Source organism: Mastigoproctus giganteus, chromosome 1 (genome assembly GCF_048544385.1).
Source record: "Mastigoproctus giganteus isolate SK-2022 chromosome 1, ASM4854438v1, whole genome shotgun sequence".
Classification (NCBI taxonomy): Eukaryota; Metazoa; Arthropoda; class Arachnida; order Uropygi; family Thelyphonidae; genus Mastigoproctus; species Mastigoproctus giganteus.
In genome coordinates this window covers 7,467,184-7,494,328 of record NC_143575.1, presented here as the reverse complement: position 1 = coordinate 7,494,328, position 27,145 = coordinate 7,467,184, and the positions used below count along the sequence as shown (strand labels likewise).

Here is a 27,145-nt window from a genome sequence, read left to right as displayed (position 1 = left end):
TAATAATATATATACATAGTTTTTTTTTTTTTCCTCATTGTTCTGCTATTTTTGGCGCCCCGTGCAAAGGTCCCTGTCAGCCGTACTTTAATCCGGCACTGGGTACGCTCAATTTGGCTACCTTTGTTTGTCAATTGCCAGTGTGCCATGTACACATCGCATACCTGCTTGTGGTGGTCCTAATCAGATGACAATAAAACGGAAAGGTTCAGTTGTTTAAGCCCAAAAAAGTAAATATTTTTTTATTATATATTCAGTTAAGAAGATATTATTTTTTGTTTTCTTTTCTTTTTGAATTTATCTATTGTTGATATGTTCTGTTATCATTAAAGGAATATTAAATAAAAATATTTTCTAACACAACTCTGCCGCCTCTTCTTAGCTTGTTTTATTTATTTTATTTTATTTCAATCAGATCTGTCGTTATTTTCGAAGATATTCCGTTGTTTACAAAGCAAAGTATTGCAGAATGCAGCTTCCGTAGTTAGGACAAAGAGCTGTCGCTAACTTGTTCGGTAATACTCGGGATGCGTTCGAGACTTTCAGGAAATGTCGCGCACACGTACACGGTTGATGTGTATGGAGGGATATTGAAAGAATGTTGACAGGAAATACTTTTGCATTGTCAAATTATAAGTGCCCCTATTTTTTTTTTTAATTTGCTTTATCATGCTTTATCCTCATAATTTAAGATTACACTTTAGGTGTTTTACAGAGTGTTATATAAAGAAGTATCAACTTTGAAGCAACAGGTAAGTGAAATTCCGATAGATCCGGTTCAACGAAAGGAATGGTGACCAAAAAAAAATTATATATATAAATAAATAATAATAATTTAAATGTACAATTTTCAAATTATAATCAATTAGTCATGTTTAAGATTGTACTGAAATTTTGAACTATACATTTAATGTAATGCGGTTGAAAATTAATATGCTGTAATTATTTCTTTCTTTGTTTTACTAGAGATCATTTAATTCTTCCGTTAATATTGAATATATGTAAATTTTACAGAAATAGGAAGCAAAATAAATATACCGGTAAGACATTTCAGCAGCGCGGTGGCACCTTTTATGAAGCATCAAAAACGAGTGTACCATTCCTGGGTATTCCGTTGCTCAGAGGGTATTACCCACTAAAACAGAAAATTGTGTTTTGTGTTCCACCTTTATATATAAATTACGAATAATAATAGGCTTCTGTGGAGGAACTTGTTTCGATACAAAAGACATGAAATGCTGCCAAATAACTACATCTTCTTGACGTATGTCGTTTTGCAACTCTGCCAGTTGAAGATTGGCTACCAGCCCGCTCGGACACCGCAAACTTCAGCTGCGCGTTCACGCTAACTGCAAATAAGCTCGTGCGTACCGTGCGTCGCCTGCGTTTCTGTGTATATAAATACTAAGCGAGGTGGTTGCCAATTATATTGTGATGAGGATGCGGCAGTGTTTTGTGAAAGTGCGATAGTAATATCAATTGTGAGATATGCCGAGCTGTGCTCCCGATCAAGAGAACCACACTTCGGTTGTTGTGGCCCAAATCATTAATGGGAAACAGAAGGATGAAACATCTGAAATTGTGGAATCCAGCCGTGATGATTCAAAATTACAAAATGAAAATGAGCCCCAAGAAAAAACGACAGGTAAAAAGTTGCAAATATTAAATTAAGATCGTATTTTGTTTTTAGTTAAAGCTGATTTATGTATATGTGGGCCACGGAATCGGGAAGGAAGGGGAATTATCAATAGCATATATGGGAAAATATTTCGATAAAATGTTAAGGACTTTAGATCGACTGTACACATTATTTACATATATTTAATTGTATTTATTGAATATCTTTTTATCTGTTAAGATAACAACCCGTTGTTTATTTTTTAATATTTAAGATGTGTTTTGTTTCATCGCATCCGTTTGCATGGTACAAGATGTGTGTCCGTACCCATTTGTAAAGTTTAACCAATATTTTGGCAACTTGATCAGGATATGTGTGAATGTAAATTCAAATATTAATGTACACTATGGTGAGAACGTTCGAAATAGAAATCAGTGCGCTGTACATCAGCCTTTCTGTGCTTTCTGATAGCAGGGTCTACTATAATTTAGGAAACTTATTGCAGAAAGCGTATCATTGTATACAAAACGTAGGTATATTGATGGAGGTTATGTATATATGCTACAAATATTAAAAAAAAAAACAATACAATCTTTTTTACCAATATATATTGTAATTATTAAATATATATTTTAAAATTTAGCATATGTTTTAATCATTAAAATATACGTTAAATATTTAAAATATATTTGAATCTTTTACAATATTTTAAATGATATTTATTTAAAATATTGTAAAAATCTTTTAAATAAATATTACTTAAAAACTCGTGCGCTCGCGTGTGTGTTTATTATATATATATATATTTATTTATTTCATTTTTTGAAATTCAGTGTAATGATTACTAGAGTGAACCCGGAATATACTGGGCGAGTCGATCAACAGCCCAAAGCACCAAAATCTTAAAGGCGCCTTCCTGACTATTTATATATCATTATTTTATTTTTACTTAACTTAATAGTCAGTGCGCAGTTTATTTTTACAAATTTCAGCATGTTTATCCTGTTATTCAGGTGCAAAGTTATTACCAATAAAGCTTGTCTGAAGTTCGACATCCATGCTTACTGAAAGTGTGAACGTGGTCCACATCATTTCTCGTTCGATACGCCACGTGATATCAACTTTCTATTTGTATTCATAATTTTCTTTTAAAAAATAACAGATTTAGATGTATTTTACTTTATATGTCAGTGCTAATTTGCAGATGTTTTTATTTGTAGTAAACGAGTGTCGCAGGAAAGATTCATTCATTAGCTGTTTTGCACACTGAAAATAATACTGCTGTAAACATGAATCTCGCGAAGCCATTAATCATTTTATTTATGCCTGCCCCTTGATGGTACCGTACTGTAACTAGTACTCGTTTGTGTATCGAATACTTTGTGGAAACCTAAGCATTAGAATTGTTCCTGAAAACTGCGTACAAAACGTAATACGTGTGCTCTTCCGAAGGCGCCGGTCCTAGTAGTTCAGTAGACTCGAGTGCGAGAATTAATATTGGGGAAAAAGACATCAAGGATTTCTCCTTGCCTAGATTTAAGCCACCACCCCATCACTTCTACTTAGAGACTTTCCCGGCCTTTGAACTTCTGAAGCATAAAAGCTGCAAAACTTTAATTTTTTATTGCAACAGATTTTTTATGAACAGACATGCTCAAACATATCGTGTGCATTGTATTAATTCGGAAAGGAATATCTCTTTACGAAACTGCTATTATTATTTTATTATTATTTTTTTTTGCAGCAAACTTATTTTATATGTATAACTTTAGTTAAATTTGGAGTTGTATAAATTCTTGAAAATGTGACCTACCACCAGGGTGGTTTCCAGAACTACCACGTTTTAGAGGGTCCCGCACTACGTCCTATTTAAGTAACAATGTATATAGTTAATGAAAGAAAGCCTAAATATTGGCATATTTATGTTTACAATACTCAAGATAAGTACTCAAAATTAATCATAAATAACAGAAGTATATTTATTTAATATTTTTAAGGACTTCATAAGGACTGATTTTCGTCTGGACTAGAGAGTCTTTGTTCGGTCCTGTCCTAGCCCAGTGGCGTATCCAGGTGTCATTGTAAGGGGGGGCATGGCGATCAGGCTTTTGAGTTTTTTTTTAAGAACGCCTCCCTCCTCCCTCCTGCCTTCTTTTTCTTTAATTTCAAATTTTTGTTTAAGGAGGGCATATGCCACCTGATACGTCCCTGTCCTAGCCCTAGGCTTTTAAATTTAATTTCATTTTATTTTGCAGACAAGTAAGCAAAATTAATTCAAAATTTAAACGCGTTATTTTCGTTTAACATTTTTATTACTAAAGGTATTTAAAAACGTTACTGTTGTTATAGTGAAGGATATTTATTTATTTGGATAAATTTAAAAAATTTTGCAACTTCGAGAATCACAACTGCCTCTTCACACATTATCAGGTTAGTGGGTGAAGGTGGGGGGGGGCGATGTTCTTTTTAAAGTGAAAAAAAAAAAATAAACATAAAGCCTGTTGTCTAATCCATATCCTTTCACTTTAGATACACCTTCATATACAGCAAGATCTCGTTATCTGAGGTCATCGTTATCGTTACTCACGATGTTTCGTAAAAAGTAATATTGTTAAGATGCGTGATCCAGTAATCGGACATTATACAGTACAATACTGGAGTGGAATTCAAAGAGATATCCTATGTTTTTTTGTTTTTTTTTTGAACTAGTGAAATTCCGATTTATGGCTGACATTTTGTGTTCATTACTGTATTTTACTCTTTGTTTAGGGGGAGGCAGTCGGGTCAGAACTCTACACATAAAGTTTCTTGATTTTTAGTGCCTCCGCATGAACTGAAATTCAGTAAATAGAGTAAATAAATTTTCAGTTTATACTCCGGGACTACCACTCGGTCAGAGGAGTTCACAAGATAGAAAGAATACAAGAAACAGCCACCGTAGCCGAGTGGTCATGCGCGCGGGTGCCTTACTACACGTGCCTTGAGTGACCTGGTCAAGTCTGTGACTGCTAAATACGGTGCTGTTTCTTGTACTCTGCCTATTTTGTGAACTCCTCTGACCGTTTGGTCGTCCCGGAGTATAAAGAGAAAATTTATTTATTTTATCATATTTAACAGTCATGGGCTTGAACCGTGGTCACTCAAGGCACGTGTACGTATATACCCTGGCGCTTGACCACTCGGCTACTGCGCCCCGTGTGGGAACTGTTTGTTTGATGTCGCCAATGTTCACATGAAACTGGCGCCGTTTTGATGGGTTATCATTGTATCCAACAGAATTGATAACATTGTTCTTGTAGAAACTGAACTTTGTATAGCTGTAACTGTTATGTTCTCTGTAGGGATGGTCATCGATTATTTCGCTTATCGAAATCTCTCGATTACTAACCATTCAATTAATCATATCTGAGAAGAAAGAGCAGTGGAAGGGATGCTTCCTTTAAGTCTTTGTGAGGATCTTAAGAAAAAGTATAATGAAGCCTTGGAGGATAATTGTAAAAGTGCTAACAAAAGGTTGATTGTCTTTTTAAAACGAGAGTGAAGTGAACTTTCACAATAATGGCACGCGAAATAGCTACGGCTGATGAATTAGCAGTTAATAAATTTCTGCATAATTGACTAAAATCACAGGAAGGGAGGTACAGTACTAAACAAGTATTAAGTATGAATGAAACGAAATAGAAAGTCCCCAAAAAACTATACAAACAGGGAAGAAAAGGAATTATGCCTGTATTCAAAGCAACTAGGTCTAATTAACTTTATTGTTAAGCACTAATGCTACTGGTAACTTTATATTTAAAACCATTTCATTATATCATTCTTAGAACCCCAAAAGGCTGAAGGACTTTCTTCCCTGATATGGAAGTTTAATCTAAAAGTGGACGAGCAATAGTTCCCTGATAATTTTGAGCCTAGTCTGGTAAAATATTGCTCGAGAAAGAATTTGACATTTATGGCGTTGTTGAACTTAGACAAAGCTGCAGGGTATTCGATGTTTCTGGACAATTCAAATAAATACAGTACTATATACTATATACCACCATATTGGTATACTTTATATATCAAAATGGTGGTATTCTTTACCATAGAGGAATTTTATCCAGAAATTTTACCACGAAATTTTGTGCAGGCCATCATCAGAGAAACCGAGAGGAAAGGAAACCCAACTGTTAAAGAATTTTGATAGGAATTAATTTTTTTTTTTTTTTTTTTCATGTAGTCATTTACGAGGCTTGGAATAAGATAAAGAAGTTGAACTTCAGTGGTGGGGGGGGGCGTGAATTATGTCCTAACTTTGTATTTAATTCCCAAAGCTTCCCAGAGACACTTGAAGAGGTGACTATAGCTTTTGTTGAGATGGACAAAGAACTCGACTTAGAAATAAGAACTGAGGATGTCAGTGCATTTGTTGGCATTTCATTTAGAAGAATCTACCAGTAAAGATCATTTTGCAGTTGGAAGAGCAGCAAGATGCTAATGAAGAATGATTACAAAATAAAGTTCTTTTTAGTATCGAATATTTAATGCCGCCATTTTGAGGACCGGAGTATACCTCCATGGTAAAGAATACCACCATATTTTTGGAAACAAGAATTGAAAGTACCTTACGAAGTTCCGTATATTTATTCACATTATCTAGGAAGCTTGATAACTCTTTTAATCTTGAATAGTCACAATTTTTCTTCTAAATCTAAACCCTCGGACGATGGCCATGGTGGATTAAAGAACAAAACGCTTAATTTAATTTGAATTATACTATCTCCATATTGGCGAATTTTACATCAAATTGTCTTCTAGTTGACGTTTTCGGAAAAGGTAACTGGCTGAATTGCAAAACAACAGCTGATATAACAAACACCAAACATTGTAGGTTGGCAAGGTGATTTGTGAAAGTTTTCCTTGATGTGTGTTGTGTATTTTGCAGCTGCGCAAAAAAAAAACAAAAAAAACAACTATTTTGTGTTAGACTTTCAAAGCGGCTACCTTCATTGTCATAAGAATAGCTGAGCAAACTTGTTCTGCGTAGAATGCTCTGGAACGATAGAGACACTACCTAGAAAGAGGGGGGCTGGGTTTTTGCTGTGTTCTCTTACTGGCATTTGACGAAGTCTTAAAATTATAAATATATAGTACTGTAATCATAATAATAAAGAAAAATATTAAAAATATTTTAGATTATAAAATTTCTTATGAAATTTTATTTTGTTAATCGTCATGTGACGTTTAAAAATTAAACATTTCAATGTGAGTTTAGTTAAATTTTAAATGAAAAGTGAATTTGTAATTATATCTTAATCTGGCCTTGTTTCCTTTCGTATGTTAAATCAGTGTTTGCCGAACATGATATAGCTGGAAACCGCTTTAATAGTTGGAACGAATTTTTCCCCAGCCCTTTTTTTTATTTTTGCTACCCAAAATTATATAAAATCGAAAAATTTAATAAACAAACGACGAACTTTCACGCTTTATATAATCTTATGACAAAGGTTCTTTATCATGTACTTCTTTTATAACTTTTAAATAATTAAGAAGTGAATTAATATGAACGTTGGGTTTACATCAAGTAGCAACTTTACGTCGGTATCAAAGGAAGGCAATTTTATCCTTAAATCTAGTTGAATGTTTAATCTATTTCTATATTTCTTTTTGAAGAAAACCAAAGGCGAGAAATTAGTTTCGTACTTTTATGTCCTGACTTGTTGCGTTCATGAATTTTGCCTGATAATAATGAATCATGGGATTATTTGTATATTTTCTAAAGACCAGCATTTATTTATTTTTTTATTATTATTTTTTTTATTATCATTATTGACCAAAACAAGAAACCGGGCTGCAGACCACAAGTTGGGAAACACTATGCCAAATTATTTCAGCATTCGTTTGCGGATATTCGGAGGGGGGGGGGAGATTATCGAATAGGAAAATAGTGAGTGCTCGACCTGAAAAGTTTTCGTGTCCATCTCCAAAACCACGAATTTGTTCTTATTAGGTCTACTTGATTATTGTTATTACGAATGATTGATAACGTCAATTTGACCCCAATAAATTTAGTTTCAAAATCTAATTAGCTAAACGTATTTTCAGTGCTCTGTAGTTTAATTAAAGTAACACGAAACAAGCGAAATAAAAACAGATATTTATACTCTGAATTACACATGCAACATTATAAAGCTCGCCATGCTGGCTAACTATGCATGAATAAATAAAAGTGGAGAAGCTTTAATAAATGAAATTTAAAAATGTTTATCGATTTCTGTTTAACATAACTTTTCCATAAGAAACGATTTCGATATTATTATTATTATCCATATGGTGCAAGGAAGCCTGAGACTTATGCTGCACCAGCCAAAAAAAAATTCCCAAGTTACCCTGAGAGAGAGAGAAGAATGATGATATCCAGCTCAGTATGTTAGGAATAATATGAGATTCCCAAAATTGTTAGACATCTGAATACAAACGTGACATTTTTTTAAAACTATATTGGATGACGAAAACATCATGAATATGGAGGAATGTCCACAGTATAATCCAAAACTAGTCTGCTTCTCTGAAACATTTGACTTTAGTTATTTTATAATTTCTCCCACGACAACTAAGACCATAAGGGGTCACTTTATTGTGCCCATGAATTTGCTTGTATTCTGTGATCAGGTTATCTACGGTGTGGGCAAAAAAAAAAAAAAAAAAATGCTCTCGTAGAGACCGTACTCGAATCCAATTATAACATCAAATATAATCATTGTGCTAACCACGAAGATAAAACATATTACTTGAAAACGCTTTCCCTAAGTGGCATCTACCAAGGAATCTGAACATGTTCATGATCATGTTCCCAATTGAGAAAAGTGGGTTAGATAAACCATTTTGGTGGAATCTGTCCTAGATGCCATCCAATTTAATACACAGTATTACGATTTAAGTGAATATTAATATGCATTTAATCTGCCTCGGTTGTTTTAGAATGTGCCCTAGATACCATCCAATCTAATATTCAAATACTGTAGGAAAAAGTTAATCTTAAAAGGGAAGCGTATTTCGTGTGCAGGTTCTGTAAAAGTTAATGCGCAAATTTTCACCTTGTGTCATTCTTTACAAATGTTTTTTTTTTTTTTTTTTTAACATTCTCTGTTTGTTTTACGATATTAGTCAGAAGGAAGTTAAGCGTAAATTTAACAGATCAAGTGCAAAATTTTAAAATTAAATAGTGTAGAATACTGCATTTTGCATGTTATTGAGAAGTCAGGATGCCTTACCTTTATTTTAGTTTATTTATATCCAGCGAAGGAAAGTTTTCAACAAATCATTTCGAAAATGCTGATCCAAACGTTTACCTTGTCAAAATATGTGGTGCAATTCACTTTTAAAATTAGGCAAACTAGCGTGTCGAAACTGGTTTTTATAAGATGGAGAACTGTCTCCCTTCGGTGAACCAGATAACTTAAGCGATGAGAAAATAACTTTTCCTTTCGTTATTGAGAAGGAAATTGGACGTAAGATCAGTCGTGCGTGAACATTTTCACTATTGCCTCGTTTCTCTCAGCTCAGGGATTTTCCTTTATCACAGGCTTTATTCAGTTGTGTAAAACGATGGGGGCATGGAAGATGTATAGCGTTTAGTTTACTAAATTAAATGTAGAAAATAAACACTTTGTGATTTGAAATAACGGAAAGGTTTTGCAAATCCATTACGAAGAATAGGTCAGTTGTTTAAGTGAGCGAAAAAACAGTTAAAAAAAAGGGGGAGAAAGGGGACCTTTAGGGGCAGCGTTTTCCGGAGGCGTCACTGCATTTAGTTGTTTCTAATAAGCATCGGGACAGCTGAAGAATCAGTATATCTTCGCTGTTAACTGCGTGATTGGTTTTGCTGGATGAAAAACCAGGTATTCTGGGAGGGGGGGGGAACATGCAGTCTTAACCGAGACAGACTAACTCAAGAACAAGCTATCCCAAAGTGTTAACTATGTTTAAATTGTATTAAAATTTCAGTTGAATGTACCTTGTACATGTCATGCTTTGTAATGTAGGTATGACCAAATAATTCTGTTGATTGATTTCCTGCAGTTATAAAAAAGAAACCCTTGGTGATATATAATTTAGATCGTCGATAGCTTGCTGACGGAAATCTTGTCAACTATACCTAGCACTTTTCTTACAGTACCTTCAAGGTATAGCAATTCGTCATCACGTATGATGGAATTCGTTACGCATTTCTAAAGAGAGCAAGGTGACAAGGTTCAGAGGAACTGCAAATACTAGCACGTTCCAAAAGTTAATTGGTAAGAACTTTGATTCTTTACTTACCTTCATATTTTAAATGACGTTGCAATACGACATCAGTAGACGTCACAACCGATGATGGAACGAAAAGGAGAACTTACATCCGGGATTACGTAAAGTTCTGCACGTTTCATTCAAGGCTCAATGAGAGAAAAGTTGTCAGCAACGAAGGGTTCTTCGATTTAATAGCCTGAGAACCTGCTTGATGATCGTGACCCGGCCTTGTGTTGTTTATTGGCTTTATATAGATCGTCATTCGACTGCTTAATAACAAGTGTATTTGGAGAAAATACAAATAAATGGGTTTAGCTCGCGATAATCGTTAAAATCATGTTCCCGCTATCCTCGAGACATTGCTTAAACAAAATTTTATTACTCTTTATCTCAGCACATGCTTCATGGAAGTTAAATGAAAACTGTTTTGTAACTGGGGTAGTTGTAACTGAATATTTTCGAATTTCGCACCTGTTTCGTGTTTCGGCATTGGAACAGTAATAGAGGTCATTTCAAGGCCTTGCATATACACGAGGCGTGACCATTCGTATGTATGGGACGATCCATTTGGGTCATTTGAGATCTTTCCATTTTCCAAATAATATGGTCTGAATGAACAATGCCGATGTAATTTTATTTTATTCAATAAAACAACAAGCAAACGCATCTGTGACCGGGAAGGTAAAAAATAATATTTTAAACTGCAAAATAAAATTTAATAATGGTAATAATATATATAAAACTACCGTAAAAATATATACAAGGATTATGAATCTAGTTGAGAGGACCTTTTTAAGGAAATCTAGTAGGATACCAGTAGTGTTGCAAACTGTCTGTGGATCTATAGAGAAGTCAATATAAAGCAGAAAATTTTCTCATGAGTGATTTCTCTGCTCGTTCTGATAGCGTCGCAGACCAAGCCTAGAAGTGAGATTCACAGATACCACGAAAGGGTTAAAGGGCAACTCTTTGGGGCAGCCAAACACGAAATAACAAAGGAACAATGAATATTGTATATTACACAACTATGTTTAACTAACGATGAATGGAATATCTATTATGATTCCTGATTATATAAGACAGAAATCAAAATTCTCTACTCTCCTGCCCTTTTAGAACTCATTATTACCTTATATTTGAAAACTTTTGCGCTGTATTTTCGTTGACTGTGATCTCAGAAAAATGATTTCGCATCGTTTATGACTCTGTGGACCACGCGAAAGAACGTATCGTGCTGCAAGGCCCGCTACTGCAACTTTCGTCTTAAGTGCCTTATCGATCCGTCAACAGGAACTTACTAAGGAGCGCATTGGCGATGTCGACAAACGGAAGAGAAACATAGATTCTGGAAAAGACCCGTGTTCCTGTTAATCTAGGTAAGGGTCGAGGTCAGTTCCAGAATTTACCCAGTAGTAAAATAAGTTAGAATTTAGGACCATACCAATATGAAATTAATAATAATAACATTCAAAATTATGTTACTTACATTCTCTGGAGTAAGAAGAAATTCATGGGATACCTAGTTCCTTGGCAACCCGACGCTGTCACCCCTTTCGCTAGTGGACGAATCCACCGCTTGGCAGGTATATAAGTATACTGCATCACTGCATTCACGTGGACAGTAATTCGATGTCATGAATAAACGTCGTGATTTTACCGACTTTGAAAGAGGGGTGATAGTGGGTGGCCGACGCATGGGTCGCTCTATCGCGTAGGTGGTACAGAAATTGCACTATCCCCATTCGACAGTATCAAGAGTATGTCGGGAATGCGCCATTTCCGGAATAACATCTCATCGTGGACAGCGCTGTGGGTGGGGAAAGGTGGTGGATGAATGTAGCCGTTGACGTCTGTCTCGCATTGTTTCAGCCAACCGGAGAGCGACAGCGGCATAAATCGCAGCCGACTTCAACGAGGGAGGTGCCAGAAACGTCTCCACCAAGACTATCAGGCGATCATTAGCCTCAATAGGTTATGGGAGCCGCCGACCCACAGAGTTCCATTGCTAACACCACGACACAGGACTCTACGCCTCAACTGGGCGAAAGAACATCGGCACTGGACCTTGGATGATTGGAGACGAGTCTCGTCCGATGAGTCCTGTTTCCAGTTATTTCAAGCGGACGGGAAGGTGCGTATCTGGAGGAAACTGCACGAAGCTATGCACTCTTCATGTCAACAAGGAACTGTTCAGGCAGGTGGACGGTCGGTAATGGTCTGAGGCGTGTTCAACTGGAACATGTTGGGACCTCTGGTACGTCTAGACGCATCTCTGAACGGTCCAGGTTACGTGTCCATTCTTGCAGACCATCTGCATCCCTTCATGGTCATCGTGCAGCCACAGGGCAATGGACTGTTCCAGAAGGATAATGCTCCTCCCTACAGAGTCGTGGTGACTGAGTCCACTTGTTCACGAAAGTGGACATCGTACCTAAACATCGTTGCTGACCAAGTGCATCCGTTTTTGTTGACAGTTTATCCTCAGTGAAATGCTTACTTCCAGGAAGATAATGAGCTGGTGCACAAAGCCCTAATCACTATGGAATGGTTCCAGGAACATGACAATGACTTTTCTTTGCTGCAGTGGCCCGCTCAGTCCACGGATCTCAATCCTATTTACATCTTTTGGATGATCTGGAAAGGGCTGTTTGCTGCAGACCTACACCTCCGTCGAATCTCAAGGAACTGCGTGACACACTCATGTCTGCATGGTATTCCATTCCTGCACAACGTTTTCAGCATCTTGTTCACTCCATGCCTAGAGGAATTCAGGCTGTTTTGAAGGCTAAAGGAGGCAAAATACGCTACTAGGTAGGTGTACCTAATAAAGTGGCAGCACAGTGTATGTTGTGAATGATGTCACCGTCCCGAACAAGGTAAATGTTGGAAGTGATCACAGAATGGTAAGATGCAAACTTGATATAGATGTAAGAAAAGAAAGGAAAAAAACTGACTCGAGTAAATAATACGAAGGTCTTGGAGATAACAGAAGAAGAGGAAAAGCAGTATGTACTGGACCTTTAGAACAAGTTTGAGCTTTTGCAGACCTTTCAGGACCAAGATATCGAAGTGGAATAAAACAGATATCCGAAAGTGATAAAGCCCAAGAAACCTATAGGTAAAAAGAAATCCAAAGAAGAAAAAAATTAGCCAAGAAACACTTGTCATGATGAACCGAAGACAACAAATGAAGAGCAAGAAGAACTTACTATGACGAAATTGAGTACACTGTATACTGAAAAGCTATTAGAAAGAGACTCAGAGAGGACATAAGAAGATTTAATACAAGAAAGTAGTAGTAATAGTGGCATGTGATGCAAGAAAGCAAGCGTATGAGCTTATGCAGCATCAGCAAAAAAAAAAAAAAAATTCACACAACCATTCCCTCTAAATGATTGTCCAGTTCCTCCATAAATTTATTTAACCTATCAACTTCCACAACGACAGATGGAAGTTTGTTCCAGCAATTAACCACCCGCTGGCTAAAGGCAAATTTCCGCACATCTATTCTACATCTGTCTTTCCTCAATTTGAATTTATGCCCCCTTAGGTTCGTAATCTGAACAAGTGGAAGAATCCCATCAGAATTCACCGTGCTCAACCCATTCAAGGCCATATACACCTCAATCAGATCATCTCGCAGGTGCCTAGTCTCCAGCCGCTGCAATTTGCAGAACTTAAGCCTCTCTTGGTAAGAGGATCCCTTCATTTCCCCTCACTAATCTTGTTGCCCTTCTCTGTACACGCTCAAGTAAATCTACATCCTTCCTAAAATGAGGCCTCCAGACCTGTACGCAGCACTCAAGGCGTGGCCTGACCATTGCCTTATACAGAGGGACAATCACCTCCTTTTCCCTGCTAGCAAAATTCCTGTATATCATTGACAAAACCCCATGACTACCCTGGCAGCCTGTCTGCATTGCTCAGAAAACTTCATTTCTGACTGCACAATTACTCCCAGGTCTTTTTCATTTTCGTAGAAAAGTAGACAAGCATTAAGGGAAAACAAAGGACTTAACTTTAGCTAAATTGTTTCTTCAGTCAATACAGTTCTTCAGTTTCTGAAGAAAAACTTCAACTTCAGTTAAAGTTTTTCTTCAGAAAAATTCCGTTGATGGAAACGCGGCTTCAGACACCCTTAGAAGTAATGACGAGTTGTCAGCATCAACTATCAACAAATATTTATATACTTTTACCTAATATCGCATTACAGCCTTAGTAGACACCGATGTAGGTTTAAAAAAAATAACGCCGCAGTCGGCAGGACTCGAACCTGCGCGGGAATCTCCCAATGGATTTCAAGTCCATCGCCTTAACCACTCGGCCACGACTGCCATGGATAGGTGGTCTTTCTTAAATTCTGTTTTAAGTTGTATAAATTTAAATGCTCAGAACTTTAAAATTTGCCATAATTTTATATTAATTGAGTGACTTTAGGGTTTTCATAAAAAAAAAAAAAAACTTAAGAAAAGCTTGTTTGTTTTTCTTCAGAAAAATTCCGTTGATGGAAACACGGCTTCAGACACTCTTAGAAATAATGACTACTTGTCAGCATCAACCGTCAACAAATATTTATTTAATTTTACCTGTTAACATTACAACCTTGGTTGATGTAGGTTAAAAAATGCGCAGTCGGCAGGATTCGAACCTGCGCGGGAATTTCCCAATGGATTTCAAGTCCATCGCCTTAACCACTCGGCCACGACTGCCATGTATACCACTTTCTATCACTCCTTTAAATTGTATAAATTTAAATGCTCAGTATTATAGAATTGGCCACAATTTTTTAATAAATCTGAAATTTAAATTATTTTCAGTGATTATTGGGTTATAATTTTAATTAAAGTATGACTTAATATTATAATTGGGTGCAGAATCTCGTATAAAATCAATATTGTGTATTCTCGTGACATCCTTTTTCCTGTCTTGCGACAGGAAAACGAATGAATCATTTTATGGTTTACATTTTATGATGCAAGCGACAAGAGATTTCTGTGGAAAGGGAATTAATATTAAGTATCCAATATTTTACTGGTCACCTATGATTTGGTAATTCAAAATGAAAAATAAATAATGTGAAATCTTCTGCCAATTATCGGAAACTATATATTTAGAGTTTAAATGCAGTTATGACTTGCAGTTGTGTAGAAAACGTAGGAAGATAAGCCCCGCCGATAATCCAGTCTATTTATGCATAATTAAAGTTGTAGTTAGAGGCCATCAAGTTTCAGGCTGTTGCGGTATAGAAGGCCATTCTCAATTCCCATTACCTTGGACAAGCGGAAAAGTCTGAGGCTCATGCAGGATTACAGCTGTTCACCCTGAGTAGTCGATTTTTATTTGAATCCTGTATTTCAATTACGTTGGAAGATAAGCCGCGCCATATGTGTGCACACACGTTGTGGTTTTTGTGCATATTTAAAATTACAAACCAGTCAGTTTGTGTAAAATATATTAATAATTAAATATAATTTATACAGAAATATTTTGCTGGTCTGGAGCGTAACAGCATTTTTTCCGCATGGACCTAACCTTGCAGATTGGCTATATTCAACTCTGCATGATACCTAACAATGATAATGTGCTGGCCTGTTCTAGCCCGAATAAAGGAATCGAATCCCTTTGACACTATTCCATGAGATGAAACATTGTCTGAGGTATGGTTTGCATTATTCCTTTATTGTTCTTAGGCATCAGAGGCAAAACATCCACTGGACCATGGCATCACTCCCACCAGCCTGTAAAGTTTCTACTGTGCACAAAGTTTCGTTGACTCGTGTTGTTCTGCCACGTACCCTAATGTCTGTGATTGCAAAAGACAGCATGACTCATTGGGCTAGAAACGTTTTGTAAGTCGTTGATAAGTTATGGAAAAGATGATCTTGCAGGTCATCTTTTCCTGTAATGTCTGCTGGATCCAATTCTATAGGTTTCTTTCATCTTGCTGTTAAAAAATTATCACAAACTACACAGTTGTACTTCATTGAGTTCATCCACCGTCACTTTCTGTTAATCCGACCAATGCCTTCCATCTTTCTCTCACTCTATAGATTGACTTCCCATATTCTTGTGCGCTGCTTCAGTGTGTTGCATGTTTTTCTGTTGGTTTGGCATCCTTTCAGACCTTAGCAGTAACCGTGCAGGATAGAACTAGTGTTACGTTAGTTAAGAGGTCTCTTGGTACACTTGATCATCCCATTTTGAAATTTGTTGTCATGGCGTTAACTTTTAATTGTGTACTTCATACGGTACAAAATAGCCAGGTTTACTTATTTTTGCATGTTTCTGCGTTGGTATTTTATAGAGTAGATGAAACTGTTAGTGTCAGTTTAGATCAGTGATTGTCAAACTTTTGTCACTCGAGGTACTCAGAGTGAGACAACTTATTCTGAGTTCGAATTCTGTCAATGACACGAGAAAATTTTATGGACATTTTTCACAACATGACTCAGTTGGTCTTAGGCGAGTGTAGCATGGTTTTATCTCCCGGAAACTGGAGTTTTTTGTCCAGCAAACAGTAAATCGACCATAACAATTGAAAATAACACGCGCAATTTACAGACAGTATATATGGAGCAAAATTGCCTTCGTCGCTGATGCTCCTAAAACCCTAAAACCCAACAACTTTGATTAAGGGATACAATAATAATTTTTTTTTAGGATCGCCATGATCGTACATAAACCGTATCTATGACTGTATAGAGAGTCAGAGACACACTTGGACTATCTGTAAAACAGACAGTTAAAGGTGGCACACCTTTCTACTGTCTGTTCGCCAGTGGAAGATACTTTGGTTCCTTGGCAGCAACATGGTTTGGGACCAAACCATTTTTCAGAAGGGTAAGGTACGTAAAGTGGCACCTGATTGAGCAGTATATATGACATGTACTGCTGTTACAATAGATATTACAGTATGTATGTTACAATATAGCTATTAAAAGAAATAACTACTAAAACATGTTATTCATTTCACCAGCTGCATGCTCTCTTTATTTCCTGATCCTTATTTCAGAGAATAAAAGTGCTTACGTAGCCATGCCTCAAGTATTTTCCAGTGGCGAACAGACTATAGGAGTGTCACCTACTCTTGCATAATCATATAGCCCTCGTGGATAGCACAGTTGGTAGAATGGCCCCGTACTCCCCACATCGGTATTGAAAAGACCTAAGATCGAGTCCCGTCAATGATGTAAGGAATTTTTATGGCCCTTTTTCACAACGTGGTTGAGTTATTCGGTCTCAGACGTAGCATGGTTTTTTTCTTCTGGAAACTCAGGTTTTTCGTCCTGAAAATCTACTACAGAACACGCAGTATACACGGAGCAATATGGCCTTAGTCGCTGATGCTCCTGTTATCCTACAAGGACAACAGCCGCGTGATCACCTACTTCCGAAGTAATATACACTGGTATTCAAAGAAAGTGCATCACCCCTTAATTGTAATTGTCGTCCGAATAACGTAAGTATATGGCAATATTTCTTACAGATTGCATCTTAAAGATTGACACGCGTAGATGATGACGTAATATTGCATCAGCTGTTACTTTCAGCTATATAAGCACGCTCTGCAAGAGTTGCAGTCATTCCTTGCTTGTGTCAGGATGGCGAGTTACGTGCAGTTGAAGCCACGAAGAAAGAGTGCTATTGCTGCTTTACGTGAGGAAGGATGTTCTTCCCGTCATATTGCTTATAGAGTGTCTTGTAATCAGTCGACAGAGTAGATTTCTTTCCATACTCAAGAATATTGGTTCTGTTGATAGGAAAAAAAGGAACCGGACGCAAACGAGTCTCTATGCCAAAACAGGACCGCGTTTTGAAGCGCTTATGCCTTAAAAACCGTAAAGCTTATTCGTCTGAGCTGAAAAGAAAATGGGAAGAACATACAGGAGTGGTAGCAAGTGCAGTAACAGTCAGAAGACGCCCCTCCTCACACAAAAAATGAAAATCGTCCGATTGGTGTAAGGAGCATATCAAATGGACCCCCGAGCAGTGGAAGTCAGTTATTTTCTAGGATGAGAAGAAATTCAACCTGCATGGGTCTGATGGGAGACAAACGATTCGCCGTAGACGTGGTGAAGAATATCATCCAGACTGTATGGTGTCTACAGTGAAATTCCCTACCAGCCAAATGATATGGGGGTGCATTTCGTATCTCGGGCGGAGTAGGTCACCTGCAGTTTATAAAAGGTTCCGTAAATGCGAATGGATACCTGGCTATATTGGAGGGCAAATTGCTGCCAAACATTAGAGACCTTTCAACCTGCCAAGTAACTGCATCTTTCAGGACGACTCTGCTCCTTGTCATCGGGCGAAAAGTGTAAGTAGGCATTTCTGTAGTTACTTTAGCTTTATTTCTGCATTAGAGGTTCGACAGTAATGTGTTTACATTTGTTACAGGTGAAAAAATGGTTGGAAGAACGGCCCATTACAACTGTTAGCTGGTCAGGAAACAGCCAGACCGGACCTGAATCCTATAGAAAACTGTTGGCATCGTGTGGAATCTGCAGTTGCCAGAAAGAAACCAAAGCCCCATTGTTGAACTTCAGGAATCCATAATTCGTGTTTGGAACCACGAACTATCAGTTGATTATCTTCAAAAATTGATCTTGTCAATGCCTCGATGGTGTGCTGCTGTCATCAGGGCCAGAGGCAATTCAACTATATATTAGTTTGTACCTGGTGAACTTTTCATTAATTTGTTTTCCATTTAAAATGATAAACTGAAGCAAATTGAGGGCTTCTGATAACATTTCAGCCATAATTGTCGTGTTTACCAAAACTTTGTATAAAGGTTGCAAGTGCTCATTTTGGAATATTTTGAGAGCACCTGTCAAATATTACTTAGCTTTGCTTATATCTTTTGTTTATATTTCTATTTGTGATGCTAGTCATTAATGTAACATAGCATCGCAAAAAAAGGGTTAGAAATGTGAAATTCCTAGATGATGCACTTTCTTTGAACACCAGTGTAGATGGCCTCGGAAGTATGGGAGCACCTTTTTTTTATTTATTTTATTATTTATTATTTTTTTTTGCCTTATGTTACGTTTATTTTGATTCACTGTTACCTTTTTATTTATTTATTTATTATTATTTTTTTTTTGTGGAAAAAAACAAACGAAAAGATAGAAAATGGAGAATTGATAAATGTGCAATTTCATTTGTACATTTGTTTGGGAGAAAAAATAAACTATGTAGCAATTCATAATCATACGTTTGTAGATCAACGAACTGTAAACGATCTTGCTAAGCTGATTAAATTATTAATTTATAATTAGGATTAACAAGTTCCTTGACCCGACGAAGTTGCATACTATATATAATGTTAATGTTAATACTATATATAATTGCATACTAATAATATAATCTTAATGTTAAATTGTGGCATTTTCATGCAGGGCAAGGGTTGTCAAAGTTTATTATTATTATTATTATTATTATTATTATTATTATTATTATTATTATAGGGATGGCTACTCATTGAATAAGGCTACGAACATAAAAATTCAACATCAGGAAGTCTGTTTAAGTATGCTAATGACCATCAGCAGTGTCACTTTACTTCTCGGAGCTAATAAAATGTTAGTCGTCTGAGAAACTATTTGCGTCTAATTGGGTCTCTGGAGTGACCCGATAATATATAAGACGTTCTGGTGAGCTTCCTATTGGGTGTTCATGTTAAAGAACCGGGTTATGATGTATCGGACTCTCACGGATCACCTATTTTTATTAGAATTATATAACAATTCTTTTAGAATACACTGGTAGGGAAAGGTTAGAGCAAACACAAAAAAAAGTAAATTAATTAAAAAACTTATTGCACTATGACATATTTTAGTAAACATTCCTTTTACTACGTTTAATCGGAGAGTTATGCAAATGAATTCATGAATAAACAGAAAAGACGCTTCAACGTAAATACCCTTAATAATGTACGTATTTTCTACGAGTAGCAACAGAGGCGTGAATAGTGGTGAAACTATCATACCGCCTCCAAAGAGTCAGGGTGGCCCGATGGCTGATTTCATTGGTCAGCTCCGACCGAGTCTTCTTCGCAGACACTCAAAAACTGATCGCCACGTGTGCAAACTAGAGACAGATCAGCTGTTTCCGAATTTGAGCCTTCACCAGCATCACAGACTATTAATGCTGGTTAATTTTTGGACGCCAGGAGGCGTGCAGTTCTTGGAACGCTGAATTCTGCAATAAATTGGTAGGGTTTGTTTATTTTTTATTGATTTATTTATACATTTTTCGAATTTCAAGCTCAAATTACGTTGCGGTTGGCCTGTTTTTATGACTGGACTGAACTATTTTTTAACGTTTATACATAAATGCGTTTAGAAAATATGGCAGTATTAACTGGTGAACTTTATATTTTCCTCTTCCTTTTTTTTTTTTCTCTTTTTAGCACGAGCAATTCCCTGGGAGTGATTTCACAGTTGAATATTTTTTGTTCAGTTTTTGTTGTGGCTGTTACTTTCATTAAAATCGGTAGTTCTTAAATGAAAATAAACGTGATACTCTACCACTACAAAAATAGTTGCATTTAACAGAAAATCCAAATAATAGTATTTTATATTTAAGGAACCAACTGCAACCGAATTTGTTCTGCCTTAAGATAATGGAAATGTAAGAACCGTACAATGATGTTTGTTTACGTGTGCGAAACTCCAACTAGAAGCAGACGATAGTCGAGTTCAAATTACCGAGCCGCCAGTAAATCGTTTACACAAAGAACACGCACGACAGGATTCACCGGCCCAGCAATTATTATTATTTGTCGGTTTGATCGCCTTCTGCCCCATGCGTGTGATATCAGACGTGAAGGTAGGGCTGCAAGGTCATCCCGCGAAGCTAGATCTTCTTGGAAAATACCTGTTCCTTTACCATTTCCCCCCTTACGTCACTTCCGGCAGCATTCTGTTGAAAGTTTTCGTTTAGAGTATGGAGAATTACAAAATAAGTAACTGGAATAAGAAAGTATCTTAGGCTTAAGCCAAACGGCAATCTTCTAAGTTTATATACTGTAGATGAGCAAGCATTTTCAGGGGCTTAGCTAGGTGTCTGGGGCTATGATTAATTTATACAGAAATAAAGTTCCTTTCCCTTATTTTTCAACAGACTTTCGTCTTGTCTATTCGTTTTTTTATCGCAGAGTTGTGCCCGCTCGGTAGTACAGCGGTTATTATCAATACACTTCCACGCTGTCTGAAAAATAAATATATTAATATCAAAAACGCTTTGGGTTCGAATCTTGTTGTAGTGGGAGTAATTATGGTTTCTTTTCTGCATCGTATCCGTGTTAGTCGGTCTCGGGCGTGGGTACAGAGTTTTTCATCCAGCAGTCCAACCGACCAGGAATACACGCAATTTAGAGACGCAATGTCTTTAATCTTATATGCTTGTAGGGACCATGCACAAACAGCTTCCCCAATAACACTCCAGCGGGAGAGCTGTTAAACAACAGCTTTAATCCGTCCGTTATTATAGAATGTAATACTCCATTTTAAGTCATATGCTTTAGAAGGTAATTTTTTTAAGATGTTTTCCTGTATGTTATAATTGGGAAAGTATTAGCTGAACAGACTTGTTTTTGGAGGTTTATTTCTACTTTAGCCCCAAAGCATCGGCAACTACGAGGAGTTAGGTGGTTAGGTTGTGTATGTTAAGCTCCAAAGTAACTAAAGGCTATGAGGCGTCAGTATATTGTGTCTATAATTGAGTGTATTCTCTGGCGGCTTGTTCTTTTCTTGATGAAAAATCAGATTCCGGGATAATAAAAAAATAATAACAAAAATAAAAATTCCCCACATTATTGACTGGATTTGAACCCCTGGTTTTCCCACCGGATTTGTAAGGACGATGATTATAACCACTGTGCTACCAGCGAAGAGCCACTGTATCGCGACTGCGTATATTAGGGTGCGTCTGCCCTGCCCTCGTGATTAAACACAGTGGTTATGATCATTGCTATTCCACACTGTGTGGAAACGACCCGTGGGAGGAATTTTATCGGTTTTTTTTTTTTTTTTTTTTTTGTCCACAACTTGACCGAGTTAGTCGGTCTCGGCAAAAATTGCATGCATCACAGCAAATTTGCAGTTGCGCTGTCTGATAAATCCGGAATAACTCATGGGGTAAAACCTACTCCCTCTACCAGAGATCTAAAGGACATCCTGCTAAGAAGTAGTGTAATCTGCTGGTGAAGAACAGTAATGAGAGATGTTGAGAATGGTGGGAGTCGAAATAATTAATGGCAAATGATGCAAGATTATAAAGCATCAGCCAAAAAAAAACTAGGCCACCCATCCGTACTCTCAAAGAATTTGTCCTTCAAGAAGGTGACCATGATCGGCGACGAACTGAAAAGGCAAGAACTGCTACAAAGAGTTAACAAAGACCTCGTCAGATTTTTGAGAGAACGCTGCGCTGGATATCTGGAGTGAGGTCCCCGAAAAAGACCAATGTTAGCAGCTGCGTATAAAAAAGCTCCATATTAATAAATTAGAAAACATTCGAACAAAAATGGTCAGGTACTTAATTAAGCACAATAGGCATGTAATTAACTCATAAATAATTGATATGATCTTGTTTCACATATATACTGCTCGACAAAATTAATAGAACAAAATGTTTTTCATGATTATTTTATTGTGAATAGTGTCGCCAAAGGCGAATATTCGACATAATAGGCATCCTGGAATACAAATTCCGAGTATCAAATAGAAATCGATCTACCACCTTACAGAGCCGCACATTATGCAAATTATTCATGCCTATAAAAACATGAGTTGCCACAACATCACTTCATTTCCGTTTTTTGGTTTGCTCAGTGGGATAGCCATATATCCAGTACTCAGGATAGCAAGTCATCGTCGTTTAGAATTTAGATGATTCTTTAAGATGGAGGGTTGAACGACTTGAACCTGGGCATTTGCAGGAGGAGGTGGCATATTGGCTTACTGTGTCACACAGTGTCGTCTTGGCACTATGGAAGCAGTTTCAGGAGACAGGAACCATTAGAATAATAATAATAATAATAATAATTATTATTATTATTATTATTATTATTAGCCATATGGTGCAAGGAAACCTGAGGCTTATGCTGCACCAGCCAAAAAAAAATTCCTGAGAGAGAGAGAGAGAGAGAGAGAGAGAGAGAGAGAGAGAATAGAAAGGAATCACCAAGAAAGGGAAAATGATGATGTCCAGCTCAGGCCCTGGGTGTGCCGAGCCCATACTCACCAGATGTGAGCCCCTGGGGTTGGACCAGGTCGCCCAAGGGCTACGTCAACCAGAACAGACTATCTGGGTCTAACAACAAGACAGAACCCTAAGATGTCCTGTCATCAGCTGTCTCCTGGGGTTGTTACGATCACATGTGGGCACATTTCCAGCCAGACTACATTAAGAAGGCTCAATTCAAGTGGACTCTACGCAAGGAAGCCATTGGTTTGTATCCCATTAACCCCAAACCACCACAGAGCTCGTCGAAACTAGTGGCATGAACATGTGACTTGGAGCCCTGACAAATGGGGTACAGTTGTGTTCTCTGATGAGTCCCACTTTCGCTTACAAACATATTATAGACGTTATTTAATCTGGAGACAACGAGGAATGCGCTATCTTCCCTACAACATTGGAGAAAGGGATACTTACGTTGGAGGCTGTGTTCTCGTGTGGGGCGGAATAGTGATTAACGGTCACACCCCCTCTTAATGATTTTGATAGGGGTACCGTAACTGCTCATGGTACCGAGAACAGATCCTGGAACCTTAATGCGACTTTTTAGGGGTGCGGTTGATCCTTTTTTTTTTTTTTTTTTTTTCATGCACGACAACGTCAATGCACATAGAGCTCAAGTGTTGGTAGAATATCTTGAACTTGAAGATACCCAACGACTGCCATGGCCAGCACGATCATCAGACTTAAAGCCAATCGAGCATGTGAGGGACGCCACTGGGCGTCGCAATGTATGCCAACAGCCAATTCATCAGTCACTTGGTCAGCTGAGATCTGCACTAGTGGAAGAATCGGATTTGTTGCTACAAAATCTTATAGACATCCTTATATCGAGCTTAGTTCATCGCTGTCAGGTCTGTTTAGCCGTCTGAGGGGATCATGTCACGTGGCCATATTTTCGAGCATCTTGTATCGACTTCTGTAAGGTGACCTTTTTGGTAATTATTATACAACACCCACAAATGCCCCTTATACCTATCTGAAGTTTCTCGCTGTCGTTTCATTTCAGCATTATTCTATAGTACACCGCCATACCAAATTGTGGCCCGCTTCATTACAAGATGCACGAGTTAAGCCACGTTTTTTGCCATGTTAATTTTGTCGAGCAGTGTAGGAGAAGCAATGAGGCATTTCATCCAGACTGTGTGCCAGGTGTGGTACAAACTGATGTTGAGTCAATGATGCTTTGGGGTTTTTAACTGTTATGAAATGGATCCCCAAAAAACTTGAAATTCCAACCAGGATGAATTAGGATGGTTGCGTAAATATTCTGGATGATCAAGTTGTGTCTTTTGTTGAACGTTTGAGGGACACTCATGATTTCCATACACCTGTATTCCATGATGACAACTGTTCGGGTAACAGGGCCTCTACTGTTTTAAATTGGCATGGGAGAATGGTAGGGCATTTAAATTGGTCAGCCAAGTCACTAGATTTAAATCCTATAGACAACATGTGGGACTATTTTTTTGTTTATTTATTTATTTTAACTTTGTTTTCGACGAATTTTCCACGCGAGAAGTTCAGGAAGCTTCCTCTGCAGTAAAAATTATGGCCCTGTCTTCTGGGACATGAAAGGTGTGGTTTTGATTAACATTATGGACAAAGGCCAAATCATAAATTGTGAGGCCTACATCAACTCTTAGTTTGTCTTGAGCAAACTATGGTACTATTTTCAGGTAGTGCGATTGTGATCAGGAAATGATGGAAAGTGTCCTTTTCCTTGCAAGACACGGAAGGAAGGTTGCAACCCAGTTTGCATGCAAAAAAAGCAATCTAAATGTGTAATTTGCATCTGGTCGTGCAAGTCAAAGTAAAGTAGCAGTTATGGGACGTGTAGAGCTATCACTGTTTGAATTCTCCTTTGCTGAAACGGAAAAGCTTCTTCAAGAAACCAAGGAGACTTCTATATAACTGCACCCCTAGAGAAGGTTTCATTAAAATAATAATAAAAAAGAAAAGTCCAATTAGGTAATTTTTACTGCATTTTTTCATGTAGCGTTTGCCAAATGATGTTTGAAGATATAACAAATTGTAGGATGGATATTTCTGCTTACAGTACTGTGGTAATAATTGCTTAGATGATTGTGCAAAGTAAGCGAATTGTGCTACGTACTGTTCCGCACGCCAACCTGTTTGATATATTCTTGGAAATCTTTTATGTAGAACACAAAAGTTTTCCCCACTCCCCTCTTCTAGCTTCCTATTTTATGTCTGTCATTTGGTAGTTCCACGTGATGAATAGATTCACTGACATTTCAGTTTGGCGTATATGAACATGCAATACCACACTTTAAACTTTTAATTTAATTTAAAGTTTAGTTCGATTTAATAATCTAAAATAAAATGAAATGTTTAGACCTAAATAATTTAATTAGCCGCAAGATAACCCTTTCATCAGTAAGGTTCAGAATAAGTACACGTCAACACCAAAAGCAAAAACCCTTTCTAGGAAGCGAGATTAATCTTAATGAATGAAAGGCTCATTTTTGTTAGGGGGTTAATTTTGGAAAAAACAACAAAAAACAGCTTTTCTGGTTTCAAAATGGAGGGGGTAACACCAATATCCCTAACTTTGGCGAAGAATTAACAAGAGGTTATATAACAGGAGAATTAATTGAGGCTACTTCCGCTTCTGGTTTCGAGATGGCGAATCGAAATCAGCTTTAGTGGTGGCCATCTTGTTTAAAGATGGCAGAACTCAAATTTCCATCAGGTGTGAAAAAAGCATGAGTTCGAAATCTCTCGTGATGGGATTCGAATACAGGCCTTTTCGTTTGTTATTGTCATTCGTTGGTGGGACGCATATATATCACTGCATACCTTCAAACCGTAAGACGTAATGGAGAAATTTTAGGAAAAAAAAGCGAGATTTTACTATATCAAGCATTTAAAGGTCTTAAATTTTCATCTTTTTATAACTGTACATTTTCCTTCATGGTTTTTTGCTATATTTATAGTATTAGAAGGTCAATATTGTCATGGACCGGCTATTTTTTGTCTGTTTTATTAGAGCTTTATTTTTGCTTGCAACTCCTACTCCAGGACCTGGTCGGTTACTCACCTCCATTAATGCTAAACCTTTGGATAATTGCCAGCTTCCCACACAACGTAGTTCACCCAGGATCGCCGAACCTTTACAAAGTTTTGCGTTGGAAGATCCGACACAAATAATAACTTCTGACACCAATGCGCAATGTATGCTCATAGTTCCGGACATTAACACGATATACCAGCTTGCTCAGTACTTTACAAGAAAAATATTGTACGCTAGTTATTACTCACTTATTTTCAGGCGAACTATCCGTGTAAGGTCTGATCTTTAAATCATAACTCCAGTAGGTGTATTTGAATATTTACATACCAGGAAAGACACGCCCCTAACCATTGTAATTCTAGTATATGTGGGAAGGAGTTAAGAATAAATCAGAAAGCGAATCAGATGAGATTTGCCTTTCAGTCGAAAGATGTTTTTAAACTTTCGCTAAAGAAAAGGAGAAACAAAACCTAGTTTTACTTTCCAAAATGCGGTATATTTTAGATCACGAGTTTATTAACATTAAATAAATAATAAATTTTCTATTTATATGCTGGGACAGCCACATAGGGTCAGAGTTTACGAGGTAGGGATAATACAACAAGTGCATCGTATTTAGTAGGCATATGGGCTAAAACCACGGTCAATCAAACGCATGTACTGCTGTAACCTCACGTTTTAACTATTTGACTACGGTGGTGTGATCTCACACATACTTATAATTCTAGTTAAAGTACAGCCCTAAATTAATTTGATACAGCATATATTCTTTGGCACAAAGAATAATGATCGGAAAGATTGCCCCCCCCCTCCTCCACAGAATCTACTTAAATTAGAACAAATACTGTGAATTTAATGATATTAAGCTGCAGTAAATCTACACAAGGCATATAAATGAGATCTGATCTTCCAGATTTTCTCTTAGATACATTTCGTACCTAAGATCTGAATTCTCTCTGGATATTTGCTATATT

At 37.2% G+C, this 27,145-nt stretch overlaps 1 protein-coding gene and 2 non-coding genes across 4 annotated transcripts in view; 1 reads left to right on the top strand and 2 right to left on the bottom strand.

The window, feature by feature from the left end:
- Positions 1 to 661: 661 nt before the first annotated feature.
- The window catches only part of LOC150090524 (alpha-galactosidase MYORG-like), a 53,939-nt gene continuing 27,455 nt past the window's right edge, over positions 662 to 27,145 (top strand). Inside the window, exon 1 of one of the 2 annotated variants that reach the window (XM_090378613.1) lies at positions 662 to 752. Coding sequence is in view for 1 of the 2 variants with exons in the window: in XM_090378600.1 (XP_090234726.1) it covers positions 1,489 to 1,645 (157 nt within the window). In the remaining variant the exon portion in view is untranslated. Of the gene's footprint in view, positions 753 to 1,418; positions 1,646 to 27,145 lie in introns of those variants that run through there. The other variant, XM_090378600.1, reaches the window with a different exon arrangement.
- Positions 14,142 to 14,223, bottom strand: TRNAS-UGA (transfer RNA serine (anticodon UGA)). The gene has a single exon. It is a non-coding gene; the product is annotated as a tRNA-Ser (tRNA).
- On the bottom strand, positions 14,517 to 14,598 carry TRNAS-UGA (transfer RNA serine (anticodon UGA)). Its single transcript has one exon. It is a non-coding gene; the product is annotated as a tRNA-Ser (tRNA).